A 25803-nucleotide genomic window follows, 5' to 3' on the forward strand; every position below is an offset into this window, starting at 1 on the left:
TACCGCACAAAAAAAAAAAAAAAAAAAAAAAAAAAAAAATCTGTTGGAGCCAATTTATTGATGCACTTTCAGGTTAATATGGTAATCAGCTCTCATGCAGACTAAACAGCATTCCCCGGCTCCAATCCCCGCATTCCCCTCCCCCAAAAAACCCTCAGCAAATTGCACACGTGTTCCCATGATGTGGACAAGTAAGTGAAAAATAGGTACTTACAAAGACACTCAAATTCTACAATTATTTAAATGTTACTGGGTATGGGAGAAAAACCTGAGTTTGTTTTGGGGTGCTGATAGTACGTGGGTGAAGCCCCACCACTAGCAGCTTCAACAACGGCCACGAACATTCCGGGATTCCCATATGCATTAAGCAGGCATCGAGGGAGTCGATGACTAGATATTTCAATCATCCATAATTTGTCCTTTCCCACAAATCATAATTAACGTTCTTAAAAACAGGCCACTTTACTTCCATTGCTGGCTGGGTTCCCAGTAATGGTTTTCTAAGTTTTAGGTGTAGATGAGAACACTGACCTCTAAAATTATCAGGACAAAAGTCCTTCCATTCTCACCAGAGCAGCCTGTGATTGTTAAATCTCTACAGAAACATGACCCTTAAATTTCCACAATCAGATTGCACCTGATCCAAACACCCAACGGGTATCTGGCCGTTTGCAGAAGATTTGGTTGCAATGTAACAGATATAACATTTGAAAAGCCGCTTTCACAGCTCAGTGATGGCTGTACTCCAGCATTTACATGGATACCAGCCTGTGATGCAGAACTAAAACTGACCTTTAGGGAGAAAATGTCAAAAAAATCACTTTCTGGTTATTGAAACTTGGTATTCGCTGTGTCTAATGTCTGTCTAATGTCTTCAGAAATGCCACCATTAGTTCAAGGGAACATTCACCTGTAGAGTGGTGTGAACTTTGAGTACAGTTAGAACTCTGGCAAACACTACATAACGAACAGAAATTTCATCGCTGACAATTAAAACATTCCTTGGGGAATTCCCTGGCTGTCCGGTGGTCAGGACTTGGCGCTTTCATTGCCAGGGCCTGGGTTCAATCCCTGGTCAGGGAACTAAGATCCCGCAAGCTGTGTGGCATGGCCAAACATAAATAAATAAATAAAATTTAAAAATAAATAAAACATTTCTTGTGGCCAGAAGCTTAGCAATCAATAGCAACAGGAATACATTAATCGCCTGCTCACCTATGAAATTGTTCCACTCGAAATCAAGATCCCCTTGGTTGGCCAAACAACCTCTCATGATGTTGGAGCAGTAGTTGTAACAGGGTTTCACAGTCACGAGACCTTGGCAGTGGGGGCAGTAGATCATCTTCAACAGGGCATGGGTACACTGGGCTGTGGGATTTACCTAATTGGGAGAAGAAAAAGACAATGGTGGGGCAAAGATAGACACAGCAATTGCAAGTCTATCAAGTTGACTTTGAAGGCTTGGCCGTGAACTTCCCTTAAGAATGAGTCGTGATGGGTCACATTTAGCAGGCCTGGCTTGCTTCCCGAAGAGCAAAATTAGATAAAGAAAAGGGCTATGCTGGGAAGAAGGCGGAGGTAGAGATGAACACTGAATTACCTTAAACAACACTCAACTACTCGCACTCATTTTAAACGGCTCAATGATTGCAAAGTGCTTTTACGAATAAATGTCCAGGATCGCCGGAAGACGCAGTAGTAGAGGTGGTCTTTACCTGCCCGCCATCCATGGTCAGCTGTGGCCTCTCCCATCGCTGGGTTTGCCTTGCCAGACTGGAACTCAAGCACATCGACTACAAGACTGCCCTTTCAAACGTAAGCACCCAAAGTTTAGAAGGGTACCTCGTGTGTACTCCCTTCTGTGCCAATAGCTGCACAGAAGACAGAATTAATGTATCCTGCAGGGAAGAATGTGAATCAATTGGAACCTGGGGTTCTGTGAAGGCCGTCCAAGGCTTGGGAGCAGTAGAGCATAGAGTGCTCAGGGAACACTTGATGAAGAGGTGGGACTTCAGTTAAATTCTGAAGAAGGGGTTGGATTTATTTATTTATTTTTAAAATTTTTATTGAAGTAGAGTTGATTTACAATGTTGTGTTTAATTTCTGCTGCACAGCCAAGTGACTCATATTCATATTCTTTTTCCTTTTCTTTTCCATTATGGTTTATCACAGGACATTGAATATAGTTCCCCGTGCTGTACAGTAGGATCCTGTTGTTTATCCATCCTACATATAATAGTTTGCATCTGCTAATCAGAAGGGGTTGGATTTCAACGATCAAATGAAGGGAGAACATCGCAGTTAGGAAGAATGAAATGAACAAAAGCATACATGGTACTGAGCAGACCGTGGAATCTTAGAACGGGGTTGAGGAATTATGGGACATAAGGTTGGCTGAGTATAGCAAGGGCTGTGTATGTGGCCAGACAGTAAAGGGGATTGAAAACCAGGCAGAAATCAAGACACCATATGGCAGGACACAGGGAGCTACTGAAAGTTCACGAGCAAGGGAAGAGGCAAGGATGAAGGCGGCACCGAAGACGGACTGGGCTAGGCATCCTCTGTAGAGAAATGAGACTTGGTTTCACCTTTCTTCAATTGTTTCACCTTTCAATTGCACTTCTATAGGGTGCAATTGTCTTGGGCATAGAAGAGCCGATCCCATCCTGTCATTCATTTCCATCAATGCTTAGAAAGGATCATGGCCAGGATCACAAGCTGGCAGCTCCCCAAGAATTCCTGTGTTCTCATTCTCTCTGCCCCACCCTCCCCTTTTGGAGTCAATATCAGAGGATTAGTGCATTCCTCTCTATCAGTACCAACCAGCTCTGCAAACAGAGACTTCTGAAAGCAGACACCACCGCAGGGAACAGATGTTGAGATGCAGGGCAGTCCAGCAGTGCACTTCACCTGCTCTGGAGCGTAACTTTGGATACCACTTATCAACAGTAGCCTTAGGAACAGGAATGGGGGATTAGCACCATCAGGAGAAAAACTTCACACCGTTAGGCTCCTATCTGATGTACACACACACACACACACACACACACACACACACACACACCCTCTTATCTCAAACAGAACTCTAGCCTAAAAGGGGGAGGAACATCCAACAGGACGGTAGTTGTATACACCGAAGTCAAGGTTCCCTGCGAACAATTAGGACTTTTCCACAGTTTTAACCAGTGCCAAATGTTTCCCTAGGCAGTAAATTAGTCCTTTTAACTACGTATTGACGTACAGTAAAATCTTGGCTAACCAATACCCTGGAGGAATAGCCAATCTGGATAGCTAGGTTGCCTGGACAGCAACAAGAGCATGCCTTTAAAGTCACAGAGAGTTAGGACTTTGATACTTTCCCATCCCCTCACTGGACAGAGGAACAAACAGGCCTGGAGAGAGGAGGTGGCCAGACAATCATAGAAGTTGGAAGGGGCCCTAGAGAGCACTGAGTACAGCTCTCACATTTGAGAGATGAGAAAACCAAAGCCAAAGAGAATCATTGACGTGTGGGCAGCCACCTCACTGCATACGATTCTAGCACTGCACCTTAGCAAACACTGAAACGATTTCCCACATATATCATGTGTCCCTGCCTCTTCACACTGAATATATGAAACTCGAATCTTAAGCATCGGTAGTTTTCTGCTTTATCTTAAATTAGGTTCCACATTGGTGAGATTGCCAAAATGGCTGGATTTTGGAGCGGTAAAGAGTTATTATGAAAATGCCTGTGAAAACCAGGTTAGTGCATGGCATTTTTTGATTATGATGCTTATCAGGAAACAATGGACTCGTGCGAGAAAACAATGTAAAAAGTTAACATGTCAAGAAGCAGTTACTGAGCACCTACTATGTGCCAGGGATTATGCTGGAATGCATTTGTGATTAGGTAGCAAGGCAAGTAGGAATTTCTAGACTATGAGACCTGTCCTAGAAAACACAAAGAAATTTCCAAATGGTGTACACCTTTTGGAAATAAGCAAAAATTTTAAACTCCACAATTGTGCTCGAGAAACACTTTTGGCCAAAGAAGTCCTTTCCCCTTCTTTCTCTTTTTTAACTCTAGGATGGGGTTCACTACATCCTTGGTTCAACTGTAAGTCAAATCATTTATGCTGTAGGCCTTACAGGAGTATCCTAAAATAGGTTGGTGGAGCCTCAAGTTTTAAAAGAGAGACCAAACCAAATGACACAGTAGAGTTTTATTAAAGGAAGATAATGAAGCTGGGTTTGGCGGAGTTTTTCCATTTCATTCTTTGGCTAAGTACTGGCTCATGTTCTGCACATGATTTGTTGTGTAACTACTAAAAATGATCACAAGGAACTCAGCTATAACATGCTATGGAAACACTAAATAATACCAGAACTGGGGAAGTTATAAGAAAACTGGGATGAGAAAGGACATATGAAATACCGAAGTTAGAGAAAATCTGTCTTTCGTCTCACAACCACTAATCAGACTACCATGCAGTGTTTTTTACATGAAGGGAATTCAGAACCTGGGAAATAAACCCCTTGTGTGGGATAAAGTAGAAAGACAAAGCTTTTTAAAACAGTCATGAGAACTAAAGAAATAGGGGTCCCCTGCAATGCTCACTCCCCCAGAAGAAGTGATGAGACTACCCCCCAGGTCTTGGGTCCCCATTCTCACTGACCTGACCAAGTTCAGGACGGTGAACACAGAGTACTACGGACCAGCTCTCCTTTCTGACCCTGGACTACCCCAGTGGACAAACAAAATGGCTGTCTCTCTTTTGGAATCGTCTATGGCTTCTCGGTAAAGAGCAATGTAGGTTGGTCAACAAGCCAAAGGAATACTGTTGCACTGGGAAGAAAAAGCCTAATAGTATACAGTACTTCAATTTAAATTCTCCTGTGGAGTTTCTGGTAAAATCTAGCATCTCCTTGATCCAGTGATGGCTCTCGCTGTCATGTCATGATATACCAGGCCCTCAAGGGTGCTCCATTACAAGCTCTCAATGGTCTCTCCACCATGCCAGGGGCAAACCTTTCACCCGAAAGCAGATATAATAGTAGACTCGTAAGCAGATATAATAGTAGACTAAGTCATACTGTGTTCTGGGGATTTAATAATTTTGAATATAAATTCAACTTCACATTCTACTCCCTTGTAACACTCAAAATCAATTACTTCTCTCAAGTCCCCAAATAACTTACTTACTGAAATAATTTACACCAGAAGACCCAAGACTCAGTGGTAGATCATGCCACATGGGGATTAACAAAACGGGGAACCATACTCTAAGATCTTCCTTTAATCCTCACTTATGTACTGATTCTCTAAGGCATGCTGTGCCACTTAAGATGATCAATCTGATTATTCCTTTGGGTCACAGGTCTTGACTAACGTTTGATATGTTTTCCTTTTATTTAGAAGGGTCTGTTGAGCCCAGATGTGACTTCCAGAGTCCTTGGGGCTGGGGGAGGAGTCAGGTAGGGGTTAAATATGGTTGCTTTTATAAAAGTCAGTCATTTTTCGGACCTCACTTAGCAATTCAATAGTTATTTCTCAAAATGATATTTAGAAAGAACAGGAAAAGGAAAGCTGTACACTCCTCCCTTCCTCCTTTGAACCACGGACATAAAGAATGGGTTAATGGTCTCAGACAGAATATGCTTATTCAGTTTCTGTGGTTTCATGATCATGAAGGTCATGATGTTAATACTGAAGAGAAAAATATTCTGTTCGATGTCAGAATTAATTTTCTACTGATAGCTTTTATTGGACTTTATTGCTTTATATGATATAGAGTACTTACTATGTGCCAGGCTCCGTTCTAAGTACTTTATATGTATTAACTCATTTAAGCTTCAAAATAATCATAGGAGATGAGTATTATTAGTTCGTTTCACAGATGAGGAAGCAGAGGCCCAAAGAGATTAAGGGACAAACACAACATCTTCCAGTAGATGGCCAAGATTTGAACTGGGGCAGTTTTGTCCTAGAGTGGGTACACTCAATTTCCTTGATGTGTATCTTTTGAGTGCCAGACTGTCGGAACCTCGAGGGCAGCACGTGGGGCCGGTCCTTCCGTGTAGCTCCCAGATCTAACATAGGGTATCCACACACAGCGAATACCTCAGCTCTGGGGTTGGATATTTTCTAGTGAGAATTTGCAGGTTTCAAATTTATTGACCAAATGAATCAGTTTTTATGTTGATGGGCAAGTTAGGATTCAACCGTTCTACATGGAACAATATCTGATTGCACAACTATGGATGAGATGACAGATTTTTAAATAATGACTTATGCACTCAATGCTACATCCTTACAATGGTTCAAGATGCTACAGGGATGAGAAAAAAAAATATTCACCAGAGGTAGACACAAAGAACTCAAAAGCTCAAGCAAACACTGCTGGACACGAAGAGAAAAGAGGTTACTGGAACAAAACAGGAAACTACACATTTTGCCAAAGTTTTAACATCTTGAAAAACTTGCAGCTAAATATAGCAGAGATGATCAATTTCTACTAGAACGTGGCATATTATTTATACAAGAAAAAGGTTTTGACATTAATTACAGAAGAATGAGATGGCTTGATTTTTTTACTTTGGGGGACCAGTATGATAGAAAAGGAACATCGTCTGGACTCTATTCCTTTATTAACTCAAATCAAGATCAATCTGGGGGCTTCCCTGGTGGCGCAGTGGTTGAGAGTCTGCCTGCTGATGCAGGGGACACGGGTTCGAGCCCTGGTCTGGGAAGATCCCACGTGCCGTGGAGCAACTGGGCCCGTGAGCCACAACTACTGAGCCTGCACGTCTGGAGCCCGTGCTCCGCAACGAGAGGCCGCGATAGTGAGAGGCATGCGCACCGCGATGAAGAGTGGCCCCCGCTCGCCGCAACTGGAGGAAGCCCTCGCACGGAAACGAAGACCCAACACAGCCAAAAGTAAATAAATAAATAAATAAATAAATTAAATATATTTAAAAATCAATCTGAGTTATTGAGCATAATGACAATACATTAATAGCCAACTTCCAAGCCTTAGGAAATCCTTCAAGACTGACTAAGGTGTTTCTAAATGGTAAGGTAACAAAGAATTTAGATCTTAGGAGCTAGTCTATGTTTCATGGTAAAAGTCAGTGGTGGGGGAGGGGTCCTCATTTCCTTCTTAACTTATTAAGACTCTTTTAAAAATACTCATTCCTGTGTTCCTCAGGATATATATTTAACGTGACATCTGCACTCCATTTCTGCTATAACATGCCTTTGCAGAAAAGTCCTTTTCTCTGCAAAGACTCTCTTAATATAGATTGGGACTTTCTACCAAATAACCTGCATTTTCCAAACACCACATTAAAAACTACTGCAAGCCGCCTGAAAAAAAGAGAAATCCTGGAACAGAACTCTTCACACAGCCTGGATCTCATTTCAGTAATTCAGAATGAGCCTTCAGCCACATTACACAGTGATGGCAGTCAACATGCGGCACTCAAGTTAGAAACACATTTCCTTCTAGTTTCTTCCAGTTGCTAACATACATTCACTGCAACATTTTTCCCCTGCACTGCCAATAGGACCAAACAAACAGAAAGGGTCTAGATTTTTATCTGTTCTTGGTAACATAAGCACCCAAAAAAATAACAGGAAATCGTTCCCCAAATTACGGTCAAAGAAAGAGATAGGGGGACTATCAAAGAAAGAGACAGGGGACTTCTCTGGGGGTGCAGTGGTTAAGAATCCGCCTGCCAATGCAGGGGACACAGGTTCAATCCTGGTCTGGGAAGATTCCACATGCCGCGGAGCAACTAAGCCCGTGCACCACAACTACTCAGCCTGTGCTCTAGAGCCCGTGAGCCACAACTACTGAGCCCGTGTGCCACAACTACTGAAACCCATGCGCCTAGAGCCCGTGCTCTTCAACAAGAGAGGCCACCGCCCACCGCAACCGGAGAAAGCCTGCGCGCAGCAATGAAGACGCAACGCAGCCAGAAATAAAAGAAAATTTAAAAAAGAAAAAAAGAAAGAGATAGGGAACTCAAACGAGCTGTGAGATGTGAAGGGTTTATTCAACAACTTCCCAACTCGGTTTGATTTCAATACACAAACGAGCAAAGAAAGAAGGTGGAGATTCTCCTATGTCCCTGATAATAGGATTTTAAACACATAACAAAAGATATAAAATAAGCTAGGATTCATTCAGGAATATCTGGAGCCACACTGTAGGTAAAACTGAAACTGCATAAATGCTTGAAAGTAAGACTTGTTGTGTTTTAAATTAGACTCAGTTATGATCATTTGAAGCATCATTGTATCTGCCCCCTTGTAGAGGGCTCTATTATTGTTTTGAGAGTATTCAGTCCTTGACACTTCCCACACCCCTACCTTCCCCATGTCCAGCCCTGTATATATTATAGTGTATAGAAAAAAAATATATATATATAGATATATATATATATATCCCACCTTCCTCTTTGCAATTCTGGTCTTTAAGGTTGTGTGTGAAAAAGAATATGAAATGTTGAATATATATCTACACTTAAAAGCTTTTTATATTGCTCATTTTTTAAAATAGACATAATGATTTGGGGAAATGGCAAGCTAATTTGTGTAGTACTCTTGTAGGTGTCGGGGCATTGCGAATAGACAACAATGAAGGGGGATCAATGGAAATCGTTTTCAAGGCAGGACAGTCATTTAGACATCACAAGGCTAAGGCACTGATTTCTAATTACAGCCCCCGGAGTTTGGGGTTGGGGTATAGACACAGCCCCATTATGTCAGTGTTAATTGAAACCATGAGAATGCAACTCGCTTTGGCATAGGAGCTATTACTTTTCATGGTGCATGTAACCACTTGTGCATTTTTGAAAGACCACAACAGACTTCATCCTTCCAGGCAAAACTGCTGCTGCTAGCAGGTAAATAAGAAATGTATCATGAACCGTGACAAGTAAAGATGGAATAAGTAATACAAAGATGTGTAGCACCAGGGTATTCGTGAACCATCTGTTCCTAATTAAAGGGACTTTTCTGAAGTTTGAATTGCAAAGCTCAATGGAGTAAGCTGAAATCACTGGATGTCTGTGCCCAGAAACACTGAAGCGAGGCAAGTATACTTCAAGTAAGAAGTGAGTTTCTCCTGAAGTCAGGTAAGTTTCCTGCCGCTAATAGCCTTTAAAGTGGGATAGGGAGGGTGGGAGGGAGGGAGACGCAGGAGGGAAGAGATATGGGAACATATGTATATGTATAACTGATTCACTTTGTTGTAAAGCAGAAACTAACACACCACTGTAAAGCAATTATACTCCAATAATGATGTTAAAAAAAAAAGTACACTGGAGAAGCAGGGCATCTGCTCATGAAAAGAAAGTGTGAACATCTCTGAGTTAAGTATGCATAACTAGTCCCAAGACCACAATGGTTTTCATAGTTGACTTTAAAGACTTCTTTGTAGATGAAGTGGGTGAGGTTCTCCACCCTGAAGGGTCTTTTTCAGGCCCAAGGTAATTAATTCTACTGGACACCAAAAGAAGGAATGTATTTATTGGGTTGGTCCAGTTCCACCCGTCAACTACATTAGGGCAACAGTTCCTACATGAAAAAACATTGCTTGGGTCCCCACACTGTTAGAGCTTACTAACTTTTCTCAATTAAATGTAGATTATTGGGGTGTTGTAAAGCAGAAACTAACACACCACTGTAAAGCAATTATACTCCAATAATGATGTTAAAAAAAAAAGTACACTGGAGAAGCAGGGCATCTGCTCATGAAAAGAAAGTGTGAACATCTCTGAGTTAAGTATGCATAACTAGTCCCAAGACCACAATGGTTTTCATAGTTGACTTTAAAGACTTCTTTGTAGATGAAGTGGGTGAGGTTCTCCACCCTGAAGGGTCTTTTTCAGGCCCAAGGTAATTAATTCTACTGGACACCAAAAGAAGGAATGTATTTATTGGGTTGGTCCAGTTCCACCCGTCAACTACATTTGGGCAACAGTTCCTACATGAAAAAACATTGCTTGGGTCCCCACACTGTTAGAGCTTACTAACTTTTCTCAATTAAATGTAGATTATTGGGGCTTCCCTGGTGGCGCAGTGGTTGAGAGTCCGCCTGCCGAGGCAGGGGACACGGGTTCGCGCCCCGGTCCGGGAAGATCCCACATGCCGCGGAGCGGCTGGGCCCGTGAGCCGTGGCCTCTGAGCCTGCGCGTCCGGAGCCTGTGCTCCGCAACGGGAGAGGCCACAACGGCGAGAGGCCCGCGTACCGCAAAAAAAAAAGTAGATTATTTTCAACATGTTCAATTTGAAATATGTTTTTCATAGCCAGATCATTTACTGTCTTCCCCATATACCACTACACCTTACATTAAAACCTCTGTTGAGCTGGTACTCATACTCCAAAAACGAATGTAATGAATATTTTTTCAAATGTGCAAGTATTCCCTTCCAGCCTTCTAAAAAGAAACATTACACTGACGACAGATTTTTACATAATTTGTGTTTTGGCATCTTTAGAAACTGATTTGATGCTTGAGTGTCTTATTATTATGTAATTTAGATATAACTCAACCTAGTTGACAGGTTTGATTTCAAGTCAGTCCTTAAGTCAAGAAGATGCTCAGAAGTAAAGCAAAGCATTATTTTTTAAAGTTTCCAATTACAAACACAACATTTAAAATAGTCATATTTCTCCAAAAAAAGATATACAGATGGCCAATGGGCACATGAAAAGATGCTCTACATCGCTAATTATTAGAGAAATGCAAATCAAAACTACAATGAGGCATCACCTCACACAAGTCAGAATGGCCATCATTAGGAAGTCTACTAATAAAAAATGCTGGAGGGGGTGTGGAGAAAAGGGAATCCTCCTACACTGTTGGTGGGAATGTAAATTGGTGCAGCCACTATGGAAAACAGTATGGAGGTGTGTTAAAAAAAAAAACCTAAAAATAGAGTTACCATATGATACGGCAATCCCACTCCTGGGCATATATCCGGAAAAACACTCTAATTTGAAAAAATACAGGAATCCCAAGGTTCATAGCAGCACTATTTACAATAGCCAGGACATGGAAGCAACCTAAACGTCCATCAACAGACAAATGGCTTAAGAACACGTGGTACGTATATACAATGGAACACTACTCAGCCATAAAAAGAGAATGAAATAACGCCATTTACAGCAACGTGGATGGACCTAGAGATTATCATATTAAGTCAAGTATGTCAGACAGAGAAAGACAAATACCATAAGACAGCACTTTTATATGTAATCTAAAAGATGACACAAATGAACTTACTTACAAAACAGAAGCAGACTCACAGACATAGAAAACAAAATTATGGTTACCAAAGGGGAATGGCGTGGGGGACGGATAAATTAGGAGTTTGGGATTAAAAGATACATACTACTATATGTAATATAGATAAATAAGAAGGTCCTACTGTACAGCACAGGGAACTATATTCAAATCCTGTGATAAACCATAATGGAAAAGAATATGAAGAAGTGTGTGTGTATGTGTGTGTGTGTATGTAACGAGAAACTGTACACGAGAAATTAACACAACATTGTAAATCAACTATAATAAAAATTTTTTAAGTCATAACAGTATTTTCCACTAAACAATTGGCAAGTAATGTTTTACTGAAAGTAAATTGAGCCCTATAGCCTGTATTCACTGTATTCTCACATAATGACACAAACATCTCTTAGGCAGACATGAGAATACAATGACTATAGAATCGGGATCAATTCTCCAAAAATTTAGGGTCATATTTGGAAATTAACTTTCTCAAACAACTTGACAAAACTAAGGTACACAGAAATTTCTTTCTTGCTTTAAAAAAATTCATACCAAAGGCAAAATTGGAAATTGTGATTATTTCCTTTTGGGTCACACACTCTTTATTGCACAGGTAAGTAAGGGTGAACAGTCAATCTTATTGATTTCCCACCAATCTTACTGGTGGTGAACCAGTCTTATTGGTTCTCAGTTAATTCTGGGAACCATGTCAAGAAGAATGCGATACTGGGAAGGTGGCATGACGAGGACTACACTTCTAGCCCTCAATCTTTTGACCTGCTTCCTTGGTTCGACCACCACCTTTGCCCTCAAGTTAGGGGTTCTGGAATCTCAGTTCTCTAAAGGGGCCCCAACGGGGCTAAGGGAGGCTAACACCATGGCAGGCTTGTGTCAGCCTGGTCCTTTTTCCCAGGAATCAACTCAGAGGGGGGGATGGTTAAAGTAAAGAAACCACTTTCAGACACTTGCAAAGGGTGTTCTAGTCCTTGCTTTTCTCTTTGGCACACACACGCACACACAGACGTTCAAAACCACACGGCATGCATGGACTTCCCTGGTGGCGCAGTGGTTAAGAATCCGCCTGCCGATGCAGGGGATGTGGGTTCGATCCCTGGTCCGGGAAGATCCCACATGCCGCAGAGCAACTAAGCCTGTGTACCACAACTACTAAGCCTGCGCTCTAGAGCCAGCGAGCCACAACTACTGAACCAGTGCGCCGCAACTATTGAAGCCCGTGCACCTAGAGCCCGTGCTCCGCAACAAGAGAAGCCACCGCAATGAGAAGCCCGTGCACCACAACGAAGAGTAGCCCCCGCTCGCCGCAAGTAGAGAAAGCCCGCGCACAGCAACGAAGACCCAACGCAGCACCCCCACCAAAAACAAAAAGCAACAAACACAGCAGCACCTTTCTGCCTATTCAGCTTAGGATAAATGCGAGGAATTGCTGAAGGAGGGCAGATGTGTTAGGGGAACTATGATGTAATTAACTTTGATCTGGATTAACTGTGCATTGTTTAGGGACTCTGACACCTCCAAGATTAATAATGGTTGCAGAGGTGGGAGCAGCAGTTCAGGATTCAGACTATTCCTTTAATTATACCCATCATCTTCCTACCTCCTCCCACCCAATCCTCATATGCCCCAACAATTTTTTTTTTTGCAATTTATGATGAAAATATCAGGAGGAAAAGGAATGAACAATAATGTACCGTAAGGAATTGTCTCCTGATGGCTTATGGCTGGGAAATGGGAACACACACACAACTATAATAATGGAATGCAACCAACAAACTAATGCTAACATCCCCCAGTGCTAACATGAAACAGCCAATAAGCACCTAATTTTTAAAATACACAATTCTTTACCTTCACTCAGGTAAATGTAAGGTTCCTTGCTAGGGGGACCATGAATCCTGGGTATAATTGTTTTTAAGCACCTCCTGGTTTGGACAATAAATTATATGGCTACCCCAAATCTGAATGAACTCTCTAAGAAGCCACTGGATTTATATTCTACTGTTAGTATCACTGTCTAGTTTGTATTTTGACCACTCCTCCAGTCCTCAAAACAACCAAATGGGCTAAAATTTGGCTTTTCCTTTGAGGGCCTAAAGGTAACAGCACTAAGATCAGTCCTATTCTATTTCTTCACTGGTATTGAGTCACAGAAGGGTAGAGGTGGAAAGGCCTTCAAAAGGTTTTCAAATTTCATCTTTTGGGGGGGTGGGGGGAGTGAAGGAGCCATAGAATCTTTTCCCCCTTGAAATCATGTTCAAAACCCTACTACATACAACTGAGGAAAGCAAAGCTTCCCTGGTGCAGCCAGGAGATAAAGGCACAGATGCAGAGTCTCGCCCACTAGAAGAACCCCTGTGTCTCCCTTGTCTCTCCTTAAGGAGGCCCCTGAGGTACCTCCTTAGCTGGCTCCAAAGAACAGTCTGAAAAATACTGGTCTGGTCCAATTCCTCTAATTTACAAATAAGGAAAATGTGGCTCATTTCATTTGCTCTTTCCTGCTAGTACAATTCCATTCTCTTTCCTGGTAATTCTATAAACAAAGCCATTAAGTCAAGAGCAGGTGGTCCACATTAATTGTCATAGAAAGGTCTGTCTTCTAAAGGGCTCTGAGTATACCTTATAACAAGGAAACATATAGTAACGGATGTGAAATTCTTTTCCAGACTGTAACTAGCAGGCTCAAACATAGTCACTCAAAACAAAAATTTTTGTGGAGTCTATCTGTATATGTTTCTTTCTCTGAAGGAGAAGCAGAATAGGAGCTGAAAAGAATGTGGAGGTATTAAATCCATTTTTTGAAAGTTTTTTTGTTTCTTTTTGTGGCTGCACGGCATGTGGGATCTTAGTTCCCCGACCAGGGATCGAACCCTCGCCCCCTGCAGAGGAAGCATGGAGTCTTAACCACTGGACGGCCAGGGTAGTCCCTAAATCCATTTTTAAAATTAAGGTTCCAAAGTGAACACGTATCCTGCTTCTAAAAATAGCTACCAAAGAAACCACAGGAAAGAATGATGTTGATACGTAAAGATGTTCATCACTGTATTGTTTATAGCCACATGATGCACATGTATCAGGACGAAGTGTAGGAGAAGAGGGGAGAGAAAGATGAGAAAAGAACAGAAGAAAAAGACGATTACCATTGAGATGATGGAATTCTACCGACTTATTTTTCCACATCTCCCAAACTGTCTTTTAACGTGAAACAAAAGAAAACAATAACACAGAATGCAACAGTGCTTACCATCGAGACTTTGCTCACTACATCTCTTGCAACTGCTAAGCCCTGAGCAAAAGTGCGGGCTGCTACAAATGCACGAGTGACCTGGAGCTTCAGTTTCCGAGGGACATCTCCAAAGGGCTTCAGCTGCTCCGTGTACTTGCTCACGCACTCCAGATAATCGTCTGTGAAGTGGTACTGGGAGTTCACCAGGCGGAACATCCGCTCCAGGAGGCGGGCCCAGAAGTCATTCAGCATTTCCTCCAGGTTCACATTTCCCGCCACATAGTAGCGCTTCAACTCTTCGAAGAGATCTTTAAATAGCTCGGAATTTTGCATGTACAAGTGACCATATGTCTTCACAAACATGTCATTCAGGGATTTCTCCGCATTTTCAAGTAGTTCTTTGAAGAATTCTAAAAATAAAACCAAAAAAGAAAGGAAAAAAGAAAGGGTTCTCAGTAATTAAATAACAGAGTGCTTGCTTTTCAGGTAAATCTGAAAACTGGAAAAAAAAAATCCTGAAATTAAATTGGAAAACATGCTTGTATATAGGGTGGATTTCGTTGGGGGAATTTGTTATCTCTGATCGTTTGTCAATGAAAGGAAACCTATGTCACAAAGTCACGTGTGTCTATGTCTAAGAGAGGGAAAAAAATGAAACTTTAAACGGACAACTTCTCAGGACTCCCTCCCTCCCTCCTTTTCTCATTTAGTCACAAGGTAAATAAAGAACTGGATAAAAATGGATACTTAAAGTCTAAGACATGAGGTTTCCCAGAAATTTTTACTCCAAGAATCTAAACCAAAGTGGATAATGCCTCCTCATTGTAACCTGACACCAGGACAGGTGTTTTCAAGACATGCTGTTTACTTAGACATGATTTTTCTTCCCTTTTCTCCTCCTTACATCTACATGACATATAAGAAAACTGCCTGGGAAATGCTTGAAGCCAAGGAACAGAATGAAACACCCCACATAAGCAGGACAAGAACTTCTCAGGTGTTCCTTGTGACATCAGTATAAACTGGGATATCTAAGGTGACCTCGGGTTCCTAAAGGATTCATACAGTAAAACCATGAGATTAAGATAACATGGAAAGATAACTGGGAAAAAAAAAAGAATACCTGTGTTTTCTGGTTTTTTTTCAGATTTACTTTTTGGGCACCGCATACCCACACAGCCTAAATGTTAAAGACTTTAATCTCTTAAATACAAATGTCAAATTAATTTCTCCTGAAGCTTTTCTCAGGAAGTTCCCTGCAGAGAGGAGCTAACAGTCTATCTGTAACATTAATCATTCTTAAAGACTCTATGTCTGGTATAAAAATAAACACCTCATGGTATCAAGTTTATAAGCAGGAAATGTAATAAATACCAAAGCAAAATATAAGGACCACATCAAGAAAGAAGCTGCCTCCAAGTGAACATGGAACAGAAAGGAAAATAAGACAACTCCTTCAAAGCCAAAAGAACATTAGTGATCTTCTCAAAATGCAATAGCGCTACAAACCCATTCTCTACCGTTTGCCTTTTATTTCCTGGGTTTTCTTCAGTGAGAGAAAGGGAAATCCCCATTACAACTGCACAGCCTGGCATTTTTACCAAAGTTCTCTCCCTGGAAGGAGGCCAGAAAGTACATAAGGAGCTAGGGGAATGATAAAGGAAAAAGTTACTCAAATCAGGTAGCCGGGAAGGCCTCTGATTCTCTCCAAACCCCAAGTGGTTCTCGAGTGTGCTTCCATGGGCACACACCATCACCAGATGGTGTCCCACCAGAACCTGGGACACAGGTTCTTGGACCCCACCTTAAACCTACTGGATCAGAAACTCTGGAGGGCGGGACCCAGCCATCTGGCACTCTGCTATACCCCGAAGTTTGAGAAGCAAGCCTCGAGCCAATGAAACTTCTCCCATTTTGCCTCTCACTAGCAATCAGCACCAACCCGGGAACTGTGCTGAACGTGAAGCATTCAGGGTAAAGGTTAATGTTTTCATTAGAGGAAAATGTATTTCCAATAAATTGGGTTTAAATTTTTTGGTTGCATTCTTGGGTGTCAGTTCTTAAAGAGGTTTTGGGGATGAATTTTCTTGTGTGGAAGTATCTCTCAACTAAGAGTCGAGATGCAGGCAGCACTTTTCTAGACTTCAAAGTTGTGGAATCTTAGGGTGAGAAAAGACCTTAAATGTCATCCGGTCCACTTCCCGTACCGTCCTTGCCAAATGGTGCTGGCTTTCACATACTAGAAAAATAAAGCCTTGTTATTGAGATCGGTATGGAAGCCTTGTGTCAATCCAGTGCTAATATTTCACCATCCAGAAGAGCGCATTCCAAAGGCAACCATAGGTCCTTCCTTAGATTGGATTTTTACTATATTGCTCATAAAATTGGCACACATCATTTAGTGTAGAAACAGGATGTTGAGAATTATTTGACTCGTGCTTTCATGACTCATTAAATAAGTAATTCTGAATACTCACTTGCATTTCTAATGAATGCTGGTTTTAAGGGTTGGGGCAGCGTGGCATGTCGAGCTCAGTTTTAACTGAAAAACACTATGAAATGTCACTATTTTTTTAGGCTTAAAAGTGTTCCAGGTCAAAGAAACGCTAAGACACTGAACATTTTATGGAAAAAATAAAACATTCTTAGAGATCCTCATTCAGGTCAACAGCCTATGGGTCGGTGTAGTTAAATACAATACAGCTACTTCAAAGTACAAGAGCAATGATCCAACGAAGAACAGGACTGATTTTAACCCAGCATGCCCTCTGTCCAATATCACAATGGACCTTACTTTATTTCCTGGGACTCAAATTCTGCTAGGAAGGTTGTGTGTGTGCGTGTGTGTGTGTGTGTGTGTGTGTGTGTGTGTGTGTGTGTGTGTGTGTGTGTGTGTGTGTGTGTGTGTGTGTGTGATGTTAGCTTATATTTTCAGAGTTTAGTTTGGTGCTGTATACATATAAACTCTAATTCATTTAATCATTCAGAAAACTGATTTCCTTTCTTTCACATTTTAAAAGATTCTTTAGTGTGGCCGTATAAGTTGCAAATATAATTCCACTGAGTGGATTACATATAGAAATTGTACAAAACTGATATAAGGAGTTAAAATCTGCTAATTTGATCTCTCCAAATAGCTATGTAATTTGACAAGTATGTACTAAGTGGTTGATATGGGCTCAAATCAAAGCACACAGCTTTGCCATGCATTTTAACCTTCCTGCCCAATCAGACTGTAATGAAAATTTCTAGAAAGATGAATTTTCTCCATCCAATTAACCTTTACTATACCCGCCACTTTTCACGCATGGTTTTATGGAGGCACCAGAGATTTTTAAACCGTCTATAAAATCCTTAATCTTTCATTTCGTACAGCAAGTTTTTCTTTTAATATTCATCTATTTCACCTGCAAAGTCAACAGAACAAAAGTCAAGCGAACCGAAAGACCCAAACTCATTTCTCCTTAGACGTGTTCTTACTGGCCCTGGTAAATGGGACTATTCTACCTATGCTTTTTGTCTCAAAGAGATCTTTTAAGGATGGCAGACGTAATTTAAATTCTCAGATCCATACCAATTAAATTCTAAAATCCATACCAATTAGGTACAATATCAATCAAAGCATAATAATTTGCTGTAAGAAAAAAGGGGGGGGGGAAACTTTTACATCTATTTCTCCTATCAAACTAGCCACTCTCATATGTTCTTGTAGATTCCTTAACCTCCCCACCTCCCCACCTTTCTTCCCATATTTCTTTCTACAATGGGGGATAGAACACAAATTAGACATTCAGGACCTGGCCCCCAGCCACCAAGAGCAACTTCATTCATCTCTGCAAAGCTCATCTCCACTTTTCCCCCCATTATTTAGAACTCAGAATCAGATCTCAACTGCTGAAGAAAAACTGTGCAGGTCTGAGACACCTAGCAATCATCCCATTGTAAACATTATGCCTGAAGCCAATTATAAGACACTTGGTGGCTAAGAGAGAACCAGCCAGGAGCAGTGTAAACCAGAGTGCCACCAGGATCAGAAGCTGACTTAACTGGAATTCAGATCTCCCTTGCAGCAACTGCTTGTATTCATGAAAAATGCTGCTCAGAGAGTCTGAAAGAAGAGTGAGAGAGGAGACAGTTTATAAGCATTTTAAATATGGTATCTGTGAGCAGGGTTTATTTCTCCTTCAATTTTCAGTTCGGGGGCTTAAGGAGTTATGTTCCAAGGATGAAGCAACTGCTACGCCTAGGGCTCATGAATGACCACAACATAGGAATGGAAATAAACACTTTAATGTGCTAGGATCTAAAGCAGCATGACACAGTGGGAAAAGCATGGGCCCTCTCGTTTACGAGCTGTGTGACCTTGACGGGACAGAAGATCTAAACTCTCTGAGCCTCTGTTACTTCTTCTTCCATAAAATGGGGCTATTACTGCTCACCTCATATGAATAATGGCTAGCACACAATAGCTGCTCAATGAATGGACACTATTCATAATATGTGAAATAATGTTACTGTCACCTTCAGAGTTTCTTTATATCTACAATTATTGAAAAAGAAAAAAAAACCTTTCAAGGCTGGTTTTTATCTTTCTTGGCAGAGTCAAATATTATCCGTCTGGGGGGAATATAAATTAAGCCAAAGCTGCTGGAGAATGGTTAAGAAGACCCAAGGCCTTATAAAACTGGGAGCAATTCAGCCAAAGGAAATGCTTAATGGCTCTAGCTTCCAATTCTGTGAAACGTCCCAGACATCTACGAGGGTGGAGCAACTCCTGAGTGAAAAACACAGGATGAAGAAATCCAGGGAAGAGATTTTACATGATATTACAACACAGAGTATCCTACACAGCCCGCGTATATACAAAAAGATCGAGGCAAAGAAGCAGGGAAAGGAAAATTGAGAATTAAGCAGCAGGTCAATGCCCCACCCTCCCCATGTATTTATTTCATCTGCATCCTACCAGAAGCACCTCAATGCAAGGGTTGAGCTAGGAGACTGGGAGATTGGGAGTGTTTTCCGGCTCTTAACATCTGATTATTCTTAATGTCAGTAGTACCAATTTAACATGGGAAAAACTACTAGAGAGAAAAGGCAAAACCTTTCCATATAAAAGTTTTCTATGTAAATATCCTGTCTTTTACAAAAAGAAGAACATCACGTACTCCTGGAACTTCTATCCCCCGCCACTTGTCTTGCTTCAAATAAACATTCAAAATTCTTCAAACAGGTCAAAAGACCCTCAAGTTCTACTACTAAATGCCATTAGCTACCACTTTATAAACAATCGACTGGCTATTGATTAATGTGCTAGAATGCATTCTAGAATTAACCTGTGATCTGAAGAGACTGGAAGCCCTTTCTAGTCAATCCATTTGCTTGGTGCTGTAAGTTACCCCCTTGTATTTATATTATTAGGAAGCTGCCTTTTACATGTAAGGATTAATTTCCTCTTTAATGTAAAGGCTGTATTTCACAGCCCTGGTGTGGTGTGCAAACAGTAAGTTACCACATCCACAAAGTTCCTGAGAAAGAAGTCTCCTGGTACATGCTACAAATTATACTTCTCACACTGTTAAGAAAACTCAGAGTTATAGCCATCCATTCTTTCACCCAGGATCAAGTACTTGATGAAGAACAGCTAACATAAGCACCTACAAATGGAAGGGGAAAAAAAAGGAAATTAAGCAAGCATTTTACTGACTGAAACCAAAGACTATCTCCTCCTCTGTCTTGCTTTTTTGGTCAAGTCTGTGTTAAGTTTCTAACAGGCACTTTCCTCAGGAGTGCCTGCTAGGGAGGGCATGGTGTACTAGACTAACAACCATCAGCTGTGGCCCAACAATGGTCCTCTCCTAGGAGGAGAGGCCATTGCCAGCTGAGGCCCTTATTAGGGGCTGTTAGCACACGAAAGGGGGCTGGGGGACCCTGCCACTGTAGGAGCAGCCCTTTCTTCCCAAGGTTACTTTTAGTAGTTAATGCATTTTGAATGCCAGTTCTCTCTCTGGGCTAACTTGGCCAGGGACACACAGTCAGTAAGGTAAGGTCCCTTCCCCTGGACCGCATTCCATTTCTAGCAATGGTACTCCCGGCACCAGCTAGCCAAGTCTCTTTAGCACAGCCGGATTCCTTCTCACTGAGAAGGGCCCATGAGGGCATGTTTAAGAAAGCTCTGAGGGGACCTTCCTGGTGGTCCAGTGGTTAAGACTCCACGCTTCCACCTCAGGGGGCACGGGTTCTACCCCAGATCAGGGAACTAAGATCCCACATGCCGTGTGGCCAGCCAAAAAAGAAGAAGAAGAAAAGAATGCTCCAAGGCTAAAGCAGTGTTCCAAGTGCTCCATATACTAACCTCCACGTGGACCTATTATCTGACCTCAGACACAAACCTCATAATACAGTCTATCTGCTCATGATCTAATATCAAGAGAAAAATCAGGATGCAAAATAGCACAATCGGTTATGATTCTGATTTGTATGTATGTATATACATCGTCTACCTGACCAAAAAAATATGAGGTGCATACAGTGGTGTTGGATGGGTGTTAGGGAATCGGCGTGATTTTTTACAATGTTTCTCAATTTAGTTCACCCCAGTTTTACAGCGACACAATAGGAAAAGTAATCTATCTCATGCTTTCAAAAATGACTTATTTCCCTTTATTCTATTCATCCGACTTAAATGCTGGAGGCTTCGATGCATTTTTTTCTACTTCTTCCAAACTGTCTACAGTGAGCACTGTAATACTGGAAAAAAAAAAAACAACCCCAAACATGGCAAAACACCACCAAAGCAGTTCTTACATTTTTTGTTTAAAAATACCGTTTTTTCCTATGAAGTACTCCTTTCAAATTGCAGCAATTTGAAAAATATGGCAAGGTATGAAGAAAACAAAAATTCCCATAATGCCACCATTAAGAGAACAACAATGGTTTATTGAATTTCTTTCCTGCTTTTTCTGTGAAGGTACGTATTGCCACATGGTTGAGGTCATACTGTATTTATAATACCCTGTTCTCATGTAACACTATGGTTAGCAGTTCCGATGTGATTAAAAAGCCTTCAGAAACATCAGTTTTAACAACTGCATACTATGACACCATACGAACAGATCATAATGTAATCATTATGGGACATTTAGGATAATTTCCTATTTTTCATTATTACAAGTAATACTGTGATGAACATTCTTGTACATAAATCTGTATGCAGATCTTTCTTTCCTTGAGATCAAAACCTAGAAGTACAGTTACTGAGTCAAAGGGTATGAATGAAGCTATTTGAAACCTCTGATACGCTGCCAAACTGACCTCCAGAAAAGGTATGCCCATGTAGCATTCTCTGCTCCAGTCCTCTGTATTATGAAGACCTTCAGATTCTTGAGGGATGGGGGGAGGGGGAGGGGGAGGGGAGAGACAGAGAGAGAGAGAGAGAGAGAGAGAGAGAGAGAGAGAGAGAGAGAGAGAGAGAGAGAGCGACCGCGCGCAAAGAGCGTGCAATAGAGATGGGCCAGGACAATGAACAAGAAAGGCCTGACTGGCTTGGGAATTCTCTCAGTCAGAGTCACTGCTAGATCAAATAAGCCCTTTTCTTTGCTGGGACAGACAGACGCATGGAAAAAGGGTGAGCAGAGATGATCAACAGGGCTCTCAACTCCCAGGCTCAAAGCACAATGAACCAAAAAATAGATAAAAGCAATTCGGCTGAAGCTCTTCTGTGTATTTACTCGCCTCCAAACAGATCGGCTGTTTCTTGCTGACACCACGCCTTCTTTAAGCCACAGCTAATAGCAGAGGCCCAAAGAGAGTGTGCTCAGGGCTCTCTGGAAGCTGCACAAGCATTTTCAATGAGACGGCCAATGCTACAGCCACAACTGGCCACACCTGAGATAACAACTCAAACGGCAGAAAACCTTTGTCAATACAGAAAAGTGTGTGTTTTATCTGAGCTCGATTTGATTCCAGTAAGCTGGCAGTGGCTTGTTCTCATCACGCTTCACAGATATTATCAAAGAATTAGCAAAAATACCCAGCGTTTTAGTCTCTTTTGCATGGAAAGAAAGAAAAAAAAAAAGGAAAATAGAATTGTAAAGCACAGAGTAGCAGTGCTTTCCAACCAAATCCAACACCCATAGTATGATCTGGAAGGAACACTGCGTTTGCAGGAAGGTCAGAGGCCTCCTGTCTTTTTCTGTACTCTCGTGGCTACTCATCCTGCCTGCTGCACTGTAGCAGGGGTTTAAAAAAGCAACAAATTTTAAAAAGACATCTTAATTGAATGAAATCTGAGGTAAGGATTAAAAAACAACCGTGTGTTGTATGTACGTCACACATTTCTATGACACATTTATCTTGAGGATGTCGAAGACTTAAAGACCCGGGAGGTCTTTACGAAGTCAGTATGGCCGGGCAAAGGACAATAAGAAAACCATGCAGTTGAAAAATACTTGCAGTCAGGGGTCAGGAAAATTCCAAAAACTTCAGCTTAGCCAACAGCCATGAAGCTTGGTTGGCTATATTTGTCTTTCACGGGCATGGGAATTCAAATGCCTTCAACTCGCTAAGTCTCCACACCGCTGAGCCTACTGGCCTAATGAGGTAAATGGCCAGGATGAACCATGGAAAACTTTTAGTCACTGATTAAAACAGGAATTTGGCTCAATGTGAAGAGTGGCCAACCCTTTCCCTTAAGCCCTCCAGCCCCCTTGTTTTCTATCATTTCACAAAGGCAGGACATGGAGCACTCTTCAGATAGATGGGACAATTATTTCTTTTATGTGCGTTTTAAGCTAATTCAGAACATTTCTACTATTATTCGAGTTAACAAGCTTCAGGCTCATGGGAGGGTTTTCAAAGACCCAGTGAAAGTAGCGGAGGGTTAAGAAATGATAGGAGGAAAATAGAGGGGACCATGCAGACGCCTAATTAACATCTTGCAAGACCTTTCACTGAAGCAGCTGGTCTAGTCACATGTTGAGAAGATTCACAGAATTTGTAGAATTGAAAGGGTCTTTAGAGAGCATCCAGCTCAACCCCTTGATTTTATGGATGGGAAAACTGAGACCAGTTAATTGCCCCAGGTCACAGCGGGTTCACAGCAGAAACAGGCTGACGACTAGGCGGGCTCTGCCTCCTGGGCAAAGTTGCTACATTTGCTCCTACAATGGCAAATGAAAGTAGTCTTCCCAATGGACTAGCATCGGACAACATCACCATTTTCTCAAAATTTCTTTTATAACGTGCAAAAACATCTGGCAAATAATTGGATTCGGGGAGTTTGAAAGCAATAATCTATCTTTGTAGTTGTTAACATCATTTTTACTATGTAATTCAGAAATATATTTAACATGGCAGCTCTAATCTTCTTAATCTATTTGGGTTGTTTGATTTTGCTCTGATTCTTTTGAAAACAACTAGTCTCTCACAAAATGCGACATTTTGGGGCGCGTCTTTATGTTGTGGTCCCCAAACACGGATTATGCCGCACTTCTATTATTTCTTTTCCTTTTGCCAAGCAATTCTTTCAAAGCCCCCTGAACGGAGTATCTGATTAGCATATTCATGAGACAATTGATTCAGCTATGTTAATTAGCAGTTCTACTTCAAAAAAAAAAAAGAAAAATTCCCAAAACTGGCCAAGAGGGGGAGCAGCTAGCTCTGTCATTAAAGTTTTCTAACTCTATGTCTCTAGCCCAGGATAGTCGATTTCTGGTATTGAATATTCTAAGTCAAAGATTAGATGAAGAAGATTAACGTGTAAGAAAATAAAGAGGTGAGTCCTTAAACTCAGAGGCGCAGGTTTAAAATATGGGGAATCTGAGAATTGGGAGTGGGGGAGGTGCTGCCTAAGGAAGTTCTTCTGTACTTCAGCCAGGTCTGAAAACACACACACGTGCACAGAGTTTACAACTTAAAAACTGGTTTATACACTGAATAGTCTCTTTAGAGGTGCAAACAATAGAAAATTACATGTGTAGAACAAAAAAGGACCTTAGAGATAAGTGGACTAACTGACTCCAAAATGCCAGCACTGGCGCTCAGGCTGACCAGAGCTCCTGGAGGCAGAATGATAATGAGATGCTTCCTGGTAAAAGGCTAATTCCCTCAAAGCCTCGAAACCTTATTTTTATTTGAAAGTTTATTTAAAAAAACAAAAAACCACATAATACTTTGTTCCTGCCTTAGAAAGAAGTGGTATCTCATAAACATGACTGAAGTTTTGATGACAGATGAAGTTGCCTGAGCTCAGGATCACCACTTCGAAGTTACACTGTAAGCTTGGAGGTGGCAAAAGATGCTCCTCTGAAGTACTTTGACCTCCTATGTTCCCATGTGTCCTTTGCTATTTCCTCAGTACTTATCCCCAGCCTTCCTTATGCCACCTTGTTGCCCCATTTTGGTTCTCCAGTCGCCATCTTGTTACTCTGCCTAACTTCCTACCTTCCATTCACATCCATAACCCAGGGTTTGGCTTTTATAAAAGCTTAGACAATTCTTTGACCAAAGCACTCCACCCTTGAATTTCTGAGTCACCACAGCCCCTGTACAATTTCACTCAACATCGTCTTTAGGCCTTGTGGAGTATTGGCAGGTCATAACTGCCAACCTTAAAAATCAATCAATAAATGCAGCACCCACTTGAGGATTACAGTTTGTTGGATACCAATCAACTGAGATTTTACCATATAAAAGCAGTTAATTGTCTCAGAAAGCCTAGCTTGGAGGAAATATGCAAAGTATCCCAGCTCTGTTCTGATCTCCAGGCCAAACACATTTAGGCTACAACTCGTTAAAAAAAATTTAAATCTATGCTCCCTACCATTACTGTCTGTGCCATAGTCTAATTTGAAGTCAGAAGAAACAAGCTGGGGTTTCATCATCACTTTTCATGGGCAGTTTTGAAACTGATAAAGAAACAGTGCTGTGTAAACACATTTATTGAAGGTGAAGGCTGGTAGGGAAGGGCAAGAGAAACTTTTTCTGTCCTTTTTTTTTTTTTAATTTTATTTTTTGGCTGCGCTGGGTCTTCTTTGCTGCACACGGGCTTTCTCTAGCTGTGGCGAGCGGGGGCTACTCTTGGTTGCGGTGTGCGGGCTTCTCATTGCCGTGGCTTCTCTTGTTGCGGAGCACGGGCTCTAGGCGCACGGGCTTCAGTAGTTGTGGCGTGCAGGCTCAGTAGTTGTGGCTCGCGGGCTGTGGAGCACAGGCTCAGTAGTTGTGGCACACGGGCTTAGTTGCTCTGCGGCATGTGGGATCTTCCTGGACCAGGGCTCGAACCT

The 25803-nt window shown here is 41.6% G+C and overlaps 1 protein-coding gene across 1 annotated transcript in view; it reads right to left on the bottom strand.

Annotated features, from left to right (window-relative positions):
• Positions 1 to 25803, bottom strand: part of GPC4 (glypican 4) — a 110616-nt gene that overhangs the window by 7523 nt on the left and 77290 nt on the right. Inside the window, exons 3-4 of the mRNA XM_024128101.3 lie at positions 14543 to 14934; positions 1216 to 1381 (exon numbers count right to left, since the gene is read on the bottom strand). Coding sequence (XP_023983869.1) covers positions 1216 to 1381; positions 14543 to 14934 — 558 coding nt within the window. The remainder of the gene's footprint in view (positions 1 to 1215; positions 1382 to 14542; positions 14935 to 25803) is intronic.

Source organism: Physeter macrocephalus, chromosome 21 (assembly GCF_002837175.3).
Source record: "Physeter macrocephalus isolate SW-GA chromosome 21, ASM283717v5, whole genome shotgun sequence".
In the NCBI taxonomy this organism is placed as follows: Eukaryota; Metazoa; Chordata; class Mammalia; order Artiodactyla; family Physeteridae; genus Physeter; species Physeter macrocephalus.